General features: G+C 41.3%; 1 protein-coding gene across 5 annotated transcripts in view; it reads right to left on the reverse strand.

The window, feature by feature from the left end:
- The window catches only part of NEDD4L (neural precursor cell expressed, developmentally down-regulated 4-like, E3 ubiquitin protein ligase), a 127,571-nt gene that overhangs the window by 20,516 nt on the left and 90,775 nt on the right, over positions 1–16,280 (reverse strand). For 3 of the 5 annotated variants that reach the window (XM_026865300.1, XM_026865295.1, XM_026865296.1), the window contains 7 exons: positions 15,022–15,096; positions 13,008–13,067; positions 7,593–7,724; positions 6,997–7,116; positions 4,725–4,922; positions 3,436–3,513; positions 1,403–1,457 (listed from right to left, as the gene is read on the reverse strand). In XM_026865300.1, coding sequence (XP_026721101.1) covers positions 1,403–1,457; positions 3,436–3,513; positions 4,725–4,922; positions 6,997–7,116; positions 7,593–7,724; positions 13,008–13,067; positions 15,022–15,096 — 718 coding nt within the window. The remainder of the gene's footprint in view (positions 1–1,402; positions 1,458–3,435; positions 3,514–4,724; positions 4,923–6,996; positions 7,117–7,592; positions 7,725–13,007; positions 13,068–15,021; positions 15,097–16,280) is intronic. The other 2 variants (XM_026865299.1, XM_026865298.1) reach the window with 1 other exon arrangement.

The following is a 16,280-nucleotide window of genomic DNA, read 5'->3' on the forward strand; positions in this document are numbered from 1 at the left end:
GGCCCCCCCCGCGCCCCAGCCCACCCGCCGGCGGGCACCACAGTGAGACCGCCAGGGCGTTTGCTGGACACTGGCAGCAGCATCAACAAACCCTCTAAACTTGTGTAGAAACTGCTTCCTGGAAAGGTAAAACAACTCGGACCAAAAGAGGCACGAGGAGAGATTGCAGATGCAAATAAATTTAGTCTTGTAACTATTATAAATTATTTGGCAAATTCTAATTAACCTACATCTTTAACATTCCATTTACTTTTAGAGACTAACACGTACTCAAGTAGATTTAGGATACTGAAAATTTCACTTTTTAAAGGAGGTTGGGAGGCTCAACAGTTATGCAGTATTTTAAATAAAACAGTTTTATTCTGTGAATCTTCAGTGGCAGCAGTTTAGAGTAATTTGCCATATTTAAGTTTCCAGATATCTGTTGGGAAAAACAATTACAGAAGGTATAAAAATCAGTAACTCTGGACTGACGTTTGAAAGAGGTTAATCTTGTGCTTGACAAGCATTATATCTAATTTTCATTTAAAACTATTTACGCAATTTCAAAATTTGTATTACTTGAAAAACATAATACTGTCAAATAGCTACAATAGTTTGAGTTTAATTCTTTAAGTTTTGCACAGCCTATGTACCCTCTTCTAATGGTTTGGTGAGTTATCTGTTTCTGTGAAGACTATGCCATCAGTGGAAATAGCTCATTATAAAGTCCAGCTGGAGTCTTTAAAAAAAAGAAAAAAAAAAAAAAAAAAGAAAAAAAAAGAAGAAACAGCCCAGCCTTTCTGGGCTGCTTTGTTTTCAAACAACAACAAAAACTCACACAGTAGTTCTGAAATGCTGTAATAAGACAAGTCTACAATGAAACATCACTTACACTAGAACTTCACTAACAGAACTGAATATATTAATGGGCTGGGTGCAGTTTAACATGCTATAAATAGGAAATAAGATCAGAATCAGCCACAAGACCTTCTTTAAAGGAGAGGAAAGAGTACTTATCAGTGCTAATTTCTCCACTGCCTGCGCGTGGAGTTGTGGCTATATGATCTTTTCTCATCTTATTTTCTATTCCTAGTGTATATTTTAATTTATTAAGTGCAGATAAGCCATGGGATCATCAACAACACCGACAACGAATCCAAAATATCAACAAGAACAAAAGAAACCACAAAGAAGAAATGTTAATGCTTCACAAGTCAGAGAGGGACAAAGCTTGATGAGCCAATTAAAAGCAAGCTTCCAGTGAATATACAGTACCGTAGGAGGGCACTAAGTCTCTGGTATCAATGTCTCCACATATCAACACCTGGCTTCCTAAATGAAGAGTAAAATTACAAAGCTTTCACTTCAATAGTTATGACCTCCCTTTGTCTATTTGCTGAGTACCTGAGTGCTTACTTACTATGGTCTATATAAAACGTTCTTCCGTCCAAATGTATTCTTTCCTCCCAACCAGGCTGGAATTGGGAAATAAAAAGAGAGAAAATAAGTGAAATACTACCACTCTCACAGAGCTCGAAGCAATACATTATCCACGCCTACTTAAACTGTCTGACAGATTCCAGTGAGGTAGAAAACACAAAATCATCACAGATGCACTATGTCAAGGCCAAAAATCTAGGAAGCGTCAAAGAACTGGCTACTGATACAGGTAACTGCATCCAATACAGTAAATATTTTTTTAAAGCTCTGACTTGGAAACTTCTTGCATCAGGGTTTATACCCATTTCCCATGACAAGGAAACAATCTCAGGGAATAGACTGGCCATCACTGGTGAGGTTTGAGAGTTTCTGCTTCTACTTCTGAAAACACATGTGGGTTATTTTCTGTCACTACATAAGCAAGGATCCCAGTGCAGTGGGAGGAGACTAACCTAGTCCTCAACTCTTCCCTTTTTACCCATTGCCTTTTCTCATCTTCCAAAGGGCTGTAGCACGGAAAGGAGAGGGAATGGCACACTGTTAGTAGGGGCACTGCTGTCCAGTTTAGCACTCACTCCACCTGTATGCTCTCCATGAGCTTCAGACTTCCATAAAATACAGGTAAGAAACGATTCTATTTCAGTCTTGTTTGAGAAGCTGGTTACAATCTGTAGTCATTCTTACCTCACTCAAAAAATGGATTCACTGAGCTTAAATTTGTCACTACTTATGTATTTCCAGTGCTATATGTCAGGCTGTCCTGATTTCACTGCTTGTTTTGCCTCTTGCAGTTAGCATTACAAACTGTCAGCTGGCCCTTCAGCTGCTCCCAGGCAGTGTCTCCTGTCTAAGCAGTGTGTCCTCAGAGATCAACGTGTGCTCGGTGTGGCTGACGCACTGCCAACAAACAGCTTCCCCGGCTGTTGTCTTGAAGACAAATGGCATCACTGCTGCCTTACAACCAGGAAACACGTCCTAAGAAACATGTTCCACTGCACAGAGCTGGCCATCTAGGCCGTGGTTCAGTACGCTGGGCCTGACAAGTGGCCTGCCTAGATTTAAATACGAGGCAAAACTTTGCTAATGGAGCCAAGGACAGTGAGATTTGTTTGGGAGGACGATGCCTGATCATGGGTGGTGAGGGGTGGCTGCTCCTCACCACAGGTAGCATTTGTCACCCCTCCTGCCCAAAGCCAGCACTTGGTATTCAAACGGTTTAGAAGTAGTTTAGCCTGCCCTGCAGGGCGAGCCAGCAGCACCTTGTGCTGGCACAGCCGCCTGCAGACAGCTTGTCCCTAACACGTGCCGAAGCATCGAGGGTGCTGGGGACAATCAGTGGCTTGTTGTCACTGAGGTTGCCAGGGTTGCAAGTACAATTTCAATGGCAGTTTCTCAAAAGTACACATCATTTATATGAGGCAATGAGCTGAATTATCACTACACCATAAAAATCAGCACCTTAGAAAAAGTGTTAGCTTTCATAGACCAGTCTCTGCCACGAAGGATGCAGTTTCTTAAAAACAAAGCAAAGCTCTGTATTTGGCATGGCTATAAATCAATATTATACTTTGGTTACAAGTATAACAGAAATTTTGATGTTAAAGTGATAACTTTCTCACAGAATATGTTAGTTTAATTAAACATCAACATTTATTTAGATTTCTGAATGCCAGTATATGCTGGTACACCGAATAGAGCTGGCTTTGAACAATCTGCTCCGATTTTTCCTAAAGCAACAGGTAAATATCTAAAAGCACATAGTCAGAGACAAAACCAAGGTAAGTTTCTTCAAAGCTCAAGCTTCAGTTAAGCCAAGAAACATGAAATAATTTCAGAAATAGGATGGGCTGGCTTCGAAGAGCCCTGACTGACTCAGAGATGACAATAAACTGTGTCCATGTATTTGAACACCTCCTGAGCAGTGCTGACAGCAATGTGTGAGCCCACAGAACAGACAGCAGCAGCGCACGGAGGACGGCACGTACACATTAACATACACACGCTATCACTTACAGGAAGAGGGCCCAAATCATTGGGGTTCAGAGATGCTTTTGATCTCAGATGCACTGGAAATTTCAGTCGTGGATCTTCCTGTAACAGAAACACAGAACTGTAAACCCACAGATCAAGTTGGATCTACACACAAGTGAGACGCAGAGTTGTCTGGAAATCTTCCCACATTGCAGTTATTCTATTATTCTCATTTTTTGAGAATAAAACAAAACACGTAAAAGTGATAGAACATTTAGTATTTGGATGTGTCACATACTTTATTAGGATTCATATACTGAGAGGATTTTAAAAATGTTAATAGTTGGGGGGATGTAAGCTTCTGCTTCCATTAAGTGTGCTGTATCCAAAGGCCTGCTGCAAAAAATATAGGAAGGCCTGCACTCCCCTAAGCAGCATTCAGGTACATATGCACATTTTCTGCTCTTCAAAACATAAGAGAAATAAGCCATCCTATCACAAAAAGGCTCGAAAAGGATGAAAACGAGCTCCTTACACTTTTATTAGTGCACAGGAATTATGACATCAATGTCCAAATGAGGCAAAAAGGGGCAAGTAAAATAGGTCACGGAAGACAAATCTAGACAAAAAATGCTTGAGATTTCCACACATGTAACTCACCCACATGCACTGGGGACCACTGTTAAGAACCATCATTAAAAATGTGTCATGTAACTAGTGGTCACTGGGAATCTGAATGATGCTTAACAAATTAAAGCACAACTCCTATTTCAAGGGTGATGTGGAATGCTGGGCTGTCTTGGACATTCTTTTCCTGGTGTAATCTTAGTTTTTCAATTTATTGACCAAAATTGTAGAATTGTTGAAAAATGGATCCTTATGATGTAAAAGAAGTAATAAAATGGATTCATTAGCGGAAGAAGATGAAGCTAATACAAGAGCAGAGGTGGTCACAGTGAAGGGCAGTCTCACACCCAGGCACCGCCACCGCGCTGCACGTCCCCAGATCCCAGGCGGGGGGAATCCGAAGAGCGGCACTTGTGTGCGATGATTTGTCAAGTATGACAAGGTCAAATACAAAATGCAAACCACCGTGGCGCGGTGTGGGATGTGGAAATGTGCTCAAGTCTAAGGGGCTGTGAGCAAGCAGGTTTCCCTCCCGCGAGCGCGGCAGTGGCGCAGGAACGGGCGCACGCAGGGGCCCACCGGGGCCCTCGGCTGCTCCTCCCGGGCTGGCCAACCTCCCCCCCACACAACAGGGGAACACGGGGTAGACAAGCAGGAAAGCAACCCCGGAACGGCACAGGGGGGCTATCTAGAACGCCTCTTACCCACGTGGTAGTTTTCGTGTTGTGGTCGATGAAGAAGGGCCGGCCATTGGGCGCTATCCGCATCTCCCAGCCGGGGGGCAGGAAGCTCTGGGCAACTTTGTGCTGTGGTTTAGGGGAGTTGTACGGCGAGGGCTGCGGGGACTGCGGGTTGGAGAGAGTGTCCTTCACCGCCCTGCGCACCGGGGAGTCCTTCATACCCTGGCGACAACGAAGGGAGTCACATTTGTCAAGAGTCACTCAATACTGTAACACAAATAAAACTTGGCTTCACAGCAAGTAGCTTTTCATTCCAGATACAATTAACACGACAATTAAGCACTGGGCCTGATTTCCTAGAACCTATTTAGGCAGATTCTGTTTCTTGTAACATACCGAGCCTTTTGCTGAGGAGACAGCGTTTTATCGCTTCCCTCTGCAGTGATAATGTCCACGCTATTTACATTTGGTTATGTATTTCACTGCAGCTGCCCTGTACATGTCAATATTTCATTCTACAAAGGAAAAAATAAAAGCACTGCTTCCACTTCAGGGTGCAACATCCCTCAATTTACAACATAATAAATGAGAGGCCACGTTATCCACTTTGTGGTGATTTTCTCAACTTCAGACAAAACAGTTAAATACGAACTTAAAACAAGTTCCTAAAATAAATGGAGGTTTGCAGTTACAGATTTTTGGACAATTTAAAAAAAAAAAAAAAAAATTATCACAGCCTTAAAACTGCTTCATGGATCAATGCCTGTTGGTTCGAAACAGAAGTTACACCAGGTGGGTTTTTTAAAGTGTCATTGGGGAACTGCAGGCTTATGTGCCTGAACAGCTTGAACAGTTTGATCCAGATTTACTCACCTTGGAAAATACAGACTCTCAGAAGACTTAAGTACTATGTTTAAACCTTGTTTGCATTTGTACTTTTCAGTTACTTTGCATAAACACGCTCTCATTAGCTGATATGTGATAACAGATTGTTTTCTCCTTGTGTTACTAATTACTAAAATTCAGTAAATCTATGTGTGCTCATGTTGACAATTCTCTAACTTAGCCTACAGTTAATTAATATTTTTTGAGTATTACATTAGAAAACAAGCCACCAACATGGATATTTACAAAATTATTCTAGCCTTATTCGTGGCTTGTTTTGAGCTGCATTTGGATGAAAAATGCAGTTAGACTGCAGTGTTCAAAAATAACATTAAAAAAACCTTGCATTAAAAGCTTTCCATATGTCTTGTACACAAAATTGAATATTTTACAATAAAATAACTAATTAAACAAGAGATGCAACTTCTAAGAAGCTGAACTATTTTTTCCTCATGGCTGTATCCTTTTATGATTTTAATATTATTAAATCTACACCTTTAAAAAAAAAAATTAGTTCAGAGGGGGGTATGAGAGGTTTGTGGTTTTCAGCACCCTTGTGGTTCCTAGCACTGACAAACTACCCACCAGTCTGATGAGCTGAATATTCTGAAGCGAACACTGGGTTTGTAGCTACAGAACAGGTTATTGCCCTTAAAAGCTCGTTCAAACTTCCGATGCTCAGGCAGTGATTCCCACCAGCTCAACTGTTTGAAGCGTCAGTAGGGAGAGGAAAGTCTTTAATGTTTTAGTTTAAGATATTCCGAACCTTTTATTTAAATTACAAGTAGATTTGATCTTCAAAGTTAACAATGACAAGGCTAGTTATTAGTTCATTGCTGAAAGGTTTATCTGAATTATAGATAGGTAATTTATATTAAGTATGAACTATAATCACCTCACTACAATCGCCCAATAATCCTGTTTAACAACTTGCACAACAGTCTGAATAATTTCAGTATAAAGGACAAACAAGAACGATGTATAAAATGCACTAAATGTTACAATCTTCCCTTGACTGTTGGCCAACTTTTGCAGGGGCAAAGGGGGTTTCCACAAGTAGGGAAGAGACAGTGAGAGAGAAGGACAAATAATGTGCTGTACTTTAAGTCTGAAGAAATTTTAAATAATTTATTCTCCTCATACAGCCATGTTTAACTGACTAAAGAGTTTCACTCACGCTTTCAGAAGTAAAACACATTGTCTTTGCGTAAGAAGTCACTGCAGTTATTCAGACGTGTTGCAGTGAGCACCATTCAACAGTATTCTGAACTAGAGATACTTAAAAGAAATTAAACACCCTTTTGAAAGACAAGGAATATAAAATGTAATCGGTAGCTTGGTTCAGAGATTTTCCAAACTCAATTACTATATATTCATATATTACAAATGTCTCGGTGCCAGCGTTTCTCACCTCCAGTGGAGCAGATAAAGTGACTGTGGGTGAGCTGAGGCTGCGAGGCCGTCTTATCTGGGGTTCACTTAGATGGTTGCTGCTGTTTGCTGTCGACCCGACCATGCCGTCCTCTGCAAGCTGTTTCAGAAGCAAAACCAAGGGAGCAAATCGTCAGAAACACAGTTCATCCAGAGATACACACTTGGAAAATGATGTCATTATTTATTATTACTATGGAATATTAAATGTACTTGCTTAAAGATCAAGCCTTTGACTCCATTGGAAGGGCAAATAATGTATGGTACTATTAACAGATCAACACAACTTTCAAATTCAGTCCTAAGAGTGCATCTGCCTCATTTTATTAGTTCCTATGTACCTCTCCGTAAATTCTTTCCATTGTAGCAATCAACTTAATCTGTACCTTAACACAGTTAAAAGAAGTAACACAAAAAATCCCAATCATTGCTATTTTTTATGAGCTGTCATGACAATGCTTAGGATATTTTTTTTTTTACATTTCAGAGTTCTGAGGAGCTGCTTCAACTGAAATAATACTCAGCACATGCAACGTGTTTGCTGCTGAAACGAAGCATCACAACAGACCTTCATACCTGCATAATGGGCCGTGTCCACGTTGTGGTTCGGTTGTTGTGATTGACGTAGTAAGTACGGCCCTTTGCATCCTTCCTTTCTTCCCAGCCCGAAGGCAAGCCTGGTGTAGTATGTACATAGGCCACCGAAGGCTGTTCAAGCAAGAAAGTACTGTATTGTTATTTTATAATAGCTAAAAACCCCTAATTCATAAGTCTCTTGTTTAAAAAAAGGAACTTGTTAACTTACAACATTCTTAAACACAACGAGTGTACAGAAAAATACAGCTGCGGGTTTCATTTACTACAAGCTCTTCTTCATGGCCCTTTGAGTCAAATTTTCTCACAACAGATCTCTTTATTCACTTTTGTGTAATTTGTAGATTATGCACAATGACAAAAAGGAATTTGTGTTTTAAGGAGTTTTCTATAACAAGGTGGATGTTTCCCTTTTTTTAGCATGGATAAGCGAGAGCTGAAGCAGCCATGCAGTCGAGACCTCCCAAGTTCTGTTCTTTACCAGAGGGTGTCTTCAATCAGTTGCAAGAAGCTACTGTGGGTTTAAAAACTGAAGTTTAACAGTTCTGTTTTAGTTACAAATGTTTCATAGAGGGTTAGGTGCCCTGAAAACACAAGATACAGCCCAAATTTAGTATGAAAGTATTTTTTTTTTTTACTAAGTTCCACAAGAAAGACAATGTTGTAACAAAAATATATAGATGATGATAACTGTGCCAAAGGCATGAACTGTCATTAAACAAGTTACGTCACTACGCAACACAACAATGACATTATTTTGTGTTGCTGATGCTGTCTTGTGTGAGGAAAATATCAGTGCTTAAACCAACTGGGTATTTTTTTCTGGGACTTACAGAGGGGGGAAAAAAGCATCATAGCACAAACAGCAAAGCTTCTTGAAGGAAAATAGCTTAGAGAGAATTTTTAACACTGACCCTGCCTGCATCTGCCTATGCATTGTCCAAGGGGAGGATGCCCCAGGGCTGCAGTTCCAGACCACACACTCTACATAAATCTACTGGGTCTGAGGCTTAGCCTCCTGCTAGTACGGGACTCCTCCTCAGACAACACTTGCTTGTGTAACGCGTCAGGAACGGGTTTGCTGCCTCGGGACAGGCGTTTTTCTCAAGTAACCGATGTAAATACTAACAGCTAGAGAGAAACGGGAATTTCTGTCATTGCTGGCAGATAGAAGCAAACGGCTAAACTCTGCAGGACAGAATTTGTGCTCTCTAGTGAAGCCCATGCATTAATTATTGCATCAAAGGCTTGGCATGTGCAAGGTGCTTTTCAGTATCTACATCTAGCTCCTGGGTTAAATATGCATTTAATTATTAAATATCAAAATATACATTCATGCATTAATTATCAGGAGACTATAATGCTAGAGATTCACTCTTTCAAATACCTGCCCTCACAGCAGAAGGGTGATGAAACCTACAGGTCTTCATCATGTGACAAAGTAAAAACCAGCACTTGACCTGCACTGTCTTACCAATTTATGCAATGCTTTAATTCATCATCAGTAACATTAACTCCTGTGGAAACAGGCAGCTGTGCAGTGCTAAGAAAACAAACCGAATCTGAGTCTGCTTTTGCCAGAGCTTCCCCTGAACAGGCTGCGGCAACGTACATGGCACTTCGCTCACGGTGTAAAACATTAATTTACTGGTTCGTTAAGAATTCCAGGTGTAAGTGCTGATGGGTAGAACTGCAAAGCAGCACAGCAGACAGAAAGGCCAAACGTGAGCTGCTGAGCCTAGCGTGCGTGTTGCACCTGGACGTGGCATTTTCTGCAAGGATGCAGGTTCTGGAGCGGCCGCAACAGCCGACCCGCTGCTCAGGGGAGGAACAAACGAGTCTGACACTTGAGCAAGAGCAAGGACCGTATCAACTACAGATTTAAGTCTGGGTCTTTCTTTGCCAGATTTAAAAAACATGACAAGCAACTGCATTATGGCTGAGAGTATAAGAAACACCTGTAGCCACTTACAGCATCCACAGGATGAACACAAAATTAATCAGTAAAACTTAGATGGGTAAAAGCATGACTCCAGTTTCCAGTTCAGTACCTGCAATCCATCCACTAATACCTTAGTCTCTACAAGTTTTGATGTTTTTCCTTATTTTACTATTTAGATTCCTCAGTGCAAGTATTCTGCATTTTATTACAAATGATATTTTCTTTTCCTAAAGTAGTCTGTGTTCTGAGTTTCTCTGCAGACTCACAAGGGCGCAGAAGTACTAAGCCACAACTAAGGCTCCTTGGACCTGTCTCGAGGTCTTTAGCTGCATTCTGCACACCAGCTACACCAAGTAAGCAAAGAAGTGACTCCTTCCACATCCTTCTAAACACCAATTTGTGTTTTATGATCATTCCATTTAAAAATACGTATACAGTGCAAAATTACTACCCAGGGATGGAAGATGTAAATGACACTGCACAGTAGGGTCTGGTAACTCCCTTTAGGCCTCTGAAGGCTCCTGCTGAAAACAGAGGATACATTCTTTTCCTACACTCTGCATCCTCTGCTCCAGCAAAGTCATTAACTGTAATTCCTGTTCTTGCTTCATATTCTTAAGACCTCTTCCCCAGGACTCTTGCTTAAGTCGGTGTATTTGCTTTTAAGAGAAGGGTGTATTTGACCCAGTGAGCTGGAGAACTGCCTGGATAATCAGGGGAAATGAGAAAAGATCCTGAGCAGGTCAGAAAGGTGACATACTACAATAGGAAACAGAAAACAGATGAGGAAACTAAGTAATATCCATTGAAACAAACTATGAGACTGATTTCTTTCTTTCCCAAAGAGTGAAGTGCTGGAAAGCCTGTGCTGTGCTGCTCACAGAGCTGGCAGGCAGGAGGGAGACGCCCTCTGCCAGGACTGTTCTCTTGGCTTCCAAACCGTTAATCACCGGTCAGCGAGGCCACAGTAAGCGGTCTGGAAACGCTCCACAGACAACGTTTTAGTTAAAACTGAGATAATTAAGGTATCTGATAGTCTGGGAGAAATGAAGAGGGCTGACGATTCACAGATTTTCTGAACCAGGGGAGGACTGCTACAAGTTCTTACGTGTTTTCTCTGTTCAGGCTGCCATTATTGTCTACAGTACAGAGTAAACCTAAGGTCTGGATAAATCAGGGATTTTTAAATTAAAAACCGGAATCATTTAGTTTTAATAACACCCAATCTGTTTACTATATGATGGCATGCTGCACATTACCGGCTCTGACCGTGAGGATACGGGAGCAGGAGATGCTCTAGTTACGCCACCTGATCGTTCCTTTCTCTCTAACACTCTATCTACCAAAATAAATTCAGCTACCGCCAGCCTTCCTCCTCACCATTCACTGTGGGTTAATGCAATCTGCAAAACAGAGTTTGCCCTTCAATCTCTTTTCCGTGTAAAGATATTCTACCACAGAGTAGGAACTTCGGAGATTTATCAAGAGCCTTTTACCCCCAAACTGAATACTTTTTAACAAAAAAGCATTTTTTTAAACAACTGTCCTCAGTAAACAGTGTGGGGGAAAAGAAGTGTTGTGGTTAAGGACCAAGTGTCATGAGAATGGAGATGCTGGGACACTCGATGCATTAACTCTGGTTTTGCTCAGACTAGTTTTACAATGTACCCTTCACAGAGGAGCAGTAAACGTCCTTGGGGACTTAAAAAAGAAAAAAGATCCTGAAAAGCAACGTGGTTAATAACCACAGACAGATTTCCTCCAACATGAGCTTTCTCTACAGTCAGCAACACCTACTTCATTACACACACTCAAGTGCCAAATCTGCCCATCTTCTGTCCCTGATCAATAGGAAAGGTCAGCCACACTATCTCTAGGGCAGATGGAACATTTTCACACTTACACAGAATATTTAGTGTATCCATTTCTTATGAGCTATCCAAACATTTAGGCTTGGACCCGAAGGGGGAAAATCCTGGCACAGTCAGTTTGCAGGAGCGTGTCCTTTGGGAGCCTCCCCAGGCCTGTGCTGCTCCCGCAGCGCCCGGCCCCGGCGGCCAGGGGCTGTTCGTGGGGCTCCGCGACCCGCGGGCCACGCACGGAAAGGGGCCCCGGCCCCTGTGGCCCTGCAGGGACTCCGCAAGCAGAACCGAGGCGCCCCACACACTCCTGCTACTGACAGCTCGTACGTCTCCAGACGTGAGGTGCCTAAAGCACGGAGAGAAGGGCAAGCCTTGGAGACAGCGCTGCGGGGCTGAGACGCACCAACCCTGCTTAAGTCCCGAGTTCCCTACAGATCCGGGTTTCAGCATGTAAATGCACGCTGAACCAAGGGGGGCTGTCCCATAGTAAGCTGCAAGGTAAAACATCTGTGATACAGCTGTATTAGTTATGAGTCACTGAAGTTTGAAACCAGTCATTTGCAGAAAAATTAATATTTTGTCTAAAAAGTATAATCAAGACAAGATGCTCTGCCAACAAGACCTTCACACGGCAGTTCAATACAGCACACGTTTTTCTAATGATTAACAAGTCAAGCAGGTTTTGCAAAAACACACAAAAAATTGCTCTTTGCAGGAACACAATACAAGTATGCTCCTCTAGGATCCAAACCCAGTAAATAGAGTGTTACAGGATGAAGCACCAACACCCAAATTGAGATCTGACATTACCACACATAAACAGAAGCATACCCAAGTTTCAGTTATATTTCTCCCCCCAAATGATCAAGCAGCACATATATTCATAGAAGCTATTTATGTTACTGTAAAATGATTTCCATGAGATAACTTGCTTCAGACAGATATTTAATCAGATTAAAAAAGAATGGGATGTTTCTGACAAAGCCCAACATAAATTAAACCCACTTTCCTTGCATTACACCTTCAGGAAAGCACTTCCAGAATTTTACTGGATCAGCAAAGTAAAACTTCAGCCTTGGACTGCTGAACAACTACTGGAAAATGAAAGCTGGCATTACTTAAGACCATGAAGAGCTATATGGTGAAGCACTGTGCCTCCATGGCTCTCAAATTAACGCCAACTTTAAGAATTAATTAGTCTAATGGAGAGTAAGGGAAGACAGATGCAGGCTAAAACCACAGCTACATGTACACTGATTTGATGTCTCTAATCCCCCATTCTTTCACTGTCAGTTTTTAAAGAATCAGGTGTTGTAGCTTTCATTTTTTAAAAGCCTATGGTATTTCCTTAGAGCATAGCTATGTTAAAACACAGTGACATGTCCACATCATTAGAATGTGCTAGTGTTCGAGTGAAACTGCAGTGTTTTGAGACATTTTGAGAAAATTTGAAAACACCAACAAATATATTGATTCAGTGGATGCATTTCATTCAACACACTGCCACTTTGTGAAAAAATGTTCCTTATTGTACAAGACCTAAATCTACCCACATTTTATTTAGAGATAGTGCTTGATAAAGAGTATTATTACCGTTGGTTCCTCACCACCTGTGACAGTTGAAGAACGAGCTCTCCTAGATGGACCACTCTGCTGTTAAATGATAATTAATGTTACAGATAAGTATATTTAGTGATGAAGGTCACAGATTACTGTCACATCTTCAAGAGTAAGGAATTACACACTCAAATTTATTAAAAGACAGCAGTTCGATGGAAATAATGTTTCAGATAATAGCAAAAAACTTGAGTCTTCAATCACTGATAACCAAGTCAGAGCCTCATATAAAAAAACATCAAGGGAACTAATTTCAAGAGTTCTTATGTACAATTCTTTATGGTCTGTATTGTTAATGATAATAATAAGAACTATATATAAGAATAAGAAAGAATTTATTCCAAATGTAACATACTTCCTCCCCCCCCAACAAATTTTGCACGTTCTGCCCATAAACATGGAATTTAAACCCCAAAGGGGGTAAGTTCTGGTCATCAGTGAGTGCAGAGAAAGATGGAACTGATACTGTGAACTGTCAGTAAGGATTAATACAGCCAAGAGCAGCACTGTATTTAGAAAGAAAGTATGTATTTAGTTGCTAGAAGATAAATTATGATTAGCTCAGTGAGGATTAAATATGGTTAAGATGAGGTAAGAGCCGTGTCTTAGCGCAGTGCTTTCAGTTCTGCTGTTTTGAACCTCCACTACTGAAACGAGCGTTCTAAAATAATAAAGTGAAAGCCACATCACCACTCCCAACCTGACTACACCAGATAAAGACACCCAGACTCCATCAAGCGGTAAGAAAGCCGGACTCCATCAAGTGCTATTAAAGAAAGGAGCAGAACACCTCTGGAGCAGACCTCACCCAGAGTCAACTGGCTGGTGGAGAGGGAGGACAGTGAAGGCAGAGGCGCACTGGAAACCACCCTGCTGCCTACCCCGAGGAGAAAGCAGAGGGAGGGATAATCCTTCAGAAGCAGTTCTTTGAGCAACAGCTATTACATGCATCTGTAGGCAGCAAATGCAGATACACTAAACTGCTGCAACACGTGAAAAAATTAAGCGGAGAGAAAACCATGATGGTTATTGCAAACGTCTGCCCAACAGCAACAGAAAGAACAAGCAAGGGAGAGACATCAGCTTTAACAACAAGTTACTGATATACACTATTTACTCAATATTTCCATTAAAAAGATACACACATTTGCTATTTGTAGATACGTATGTAATGTATTTCTAATAAAAATTGGTAAAAAATAACCCTGGAAGAAAAGTATAATTTTAAAAAATATTATTTTGAAAATCTGAACAGTTTCATTTCAAAAGGTTGTCTTGGGCAATCCTGTTTTACGTAGTCTCTCTACAGCGCACCACCTTTGCAACCCTTGTACTCAGGTTGTCCCACAAAATATGTAGAACTTTCTATCAACTAGACCAAAGGTATGCACACTTATCACGTGAAAGAGAATCTTTTTACAAAACATCTTTGTAGCTTTCCCTGTTAAGAATCTACTTAAATACAAGTGCACATTGCTTACCTAAATCACTGATTAAAAAACTACACCAGATGCAATGCTGTTCAGTTCTATCACGTGACTGTCACAAAAAGGCTCCTTTTCACTACAACGAGGTAAAACACCAAACCCTTTTAATGTTATAGATTTATATATCCCAAGTAAAATCAATTTATGGGACACAAAAATATACCTGCCAGGAGAGTCCTGTGCTGCTACAGCTGCAAGTACAGGTGGTGCCACTGCCCTCTCCTACCCCAGCTGAAAACACCCGGTGGAGGACCCTCCCTCTCCACTGCCCACAGAGCCCAGCGTCCGTAACTCCGGCCAGCCCAGAACTCCCTCTCTCACATCAATGTCCTCATTTGAGTTGCTGACCCTGACGATACTAATTTGGTGTCCATTACTATGTGGGACAGTCAGATGCCCATGCTGCTTTTACTGATCTGTATCTGACTACAGCTGACCTAAGATATTCAGAATCAGACCATGTTCAAACAACAAGAAAGAAACAGAAGTTAGTTTTGGTTTACCAAGGATAATTGAGACTGTTCCGCAACTGCGTCTGTTACACTGCAAGATCTTAATCTTGAAGAAGGATCTCTTTGCTGGAAAAAAGAAAGAAAGAAATATGTCTTTAAGCTAAGGTGTCTTAAAACACCGGGTTTTAAGACAAGGCATTGTCAATCACTTTTTGTTACTCTCATGAAAAAATCCCATATAATGAAAATATACCAATACTGTAGTCATGAGGGCTGGCAACAAAGCAAGCCATGAGCAGAGTGTTTCTGTTGGAAGGGACATACAAGGATCGACCATCCAGTCCAATGGCTCTGCTCCCCAGCTGGTGCTGGGTGTCCCCCCTGTGCTCTGCTCCCCAACTGGTGCTGGGTGTCCCTGTGCTCTGCTCCCCAGCCGGGCAGTCACCAGCTCAGCCCCGAGTGCTGGGTCAGGGCAGCGAGTGCTGCCGTGGCAGAGTGGGGGCCAGCACTGCCCTGAGCTGCCTCCAGCCCCGCCGGGGCGTGGATACCCTGATGTGGACAACACACACTTACAGAGATTTTCAACACTTTGGCAATTTCTTACTTTGCAAGTGCGGTCTGATTATAATTGTTATTGCATTGAAAAGCAAGATGCTGTCACTTAATGGCTCCTAAGAGCTAGTTTGATAGGAATATAATTATTTAATTATTTGAGAGAACTTTGCAGCTATACCATTTATTTATTATTGTTAATGTAAAAAAAACAGTAGGCCCTGCTCTTGCCACTGAAACGATTTGATTAACCTCCTGCCCTCCAGGTGAACATCTACTAAAATCTGCAGTTACCTGCACAAGCACAAGGGACACTCTGCAGATGGTTAGCCAGCAGAGCTGTAATTCGCTAACTAACCTCCAGATAACATTCAAATCATTATAAGACACCTACTGCACAGGTTTCTTTGTGAAAAACTTGCACCTAATCAAGATTCTTTTCAATCAGAACAAAAGTATATATGATACTTCTCTCTTGAATTGCAAATGTACCTTGATGGCATACACCAAGGATTTTTTTAGAAAAAAAACAAAAAACCAAAAACCAGAGCATGATGCCCTGTTTAATACTTACAACTGTTTTCTTAACCTAAGAGATATAAGATACCCCCCCCTTACAAGTTTATTATCCTGATTTTTGGTGGTTTCATCAGTCTGACAAAGTAAGGATTAACACAAATATAGAGAACATCTTCTGGTTTATCTCAAGTAAACTCTTATGGTGACATGAGACAAATTTTTTCCAGACTAGCCATTTA

Source organism: Athene cunicularia (assembly GCF_003259725.1).
Source record: "Athene cunicularia isolate RWA chromosome Z unlocalized genomic scaffold, athCun1 chrZ_part1, whole genome shotgun sequence".
Classification (NCBI taxonomy): Eukaryota; Metazoa; Chordata; class Aves; order Strigiformes; family Strigidae; genus Athene; species Athene cunicularia.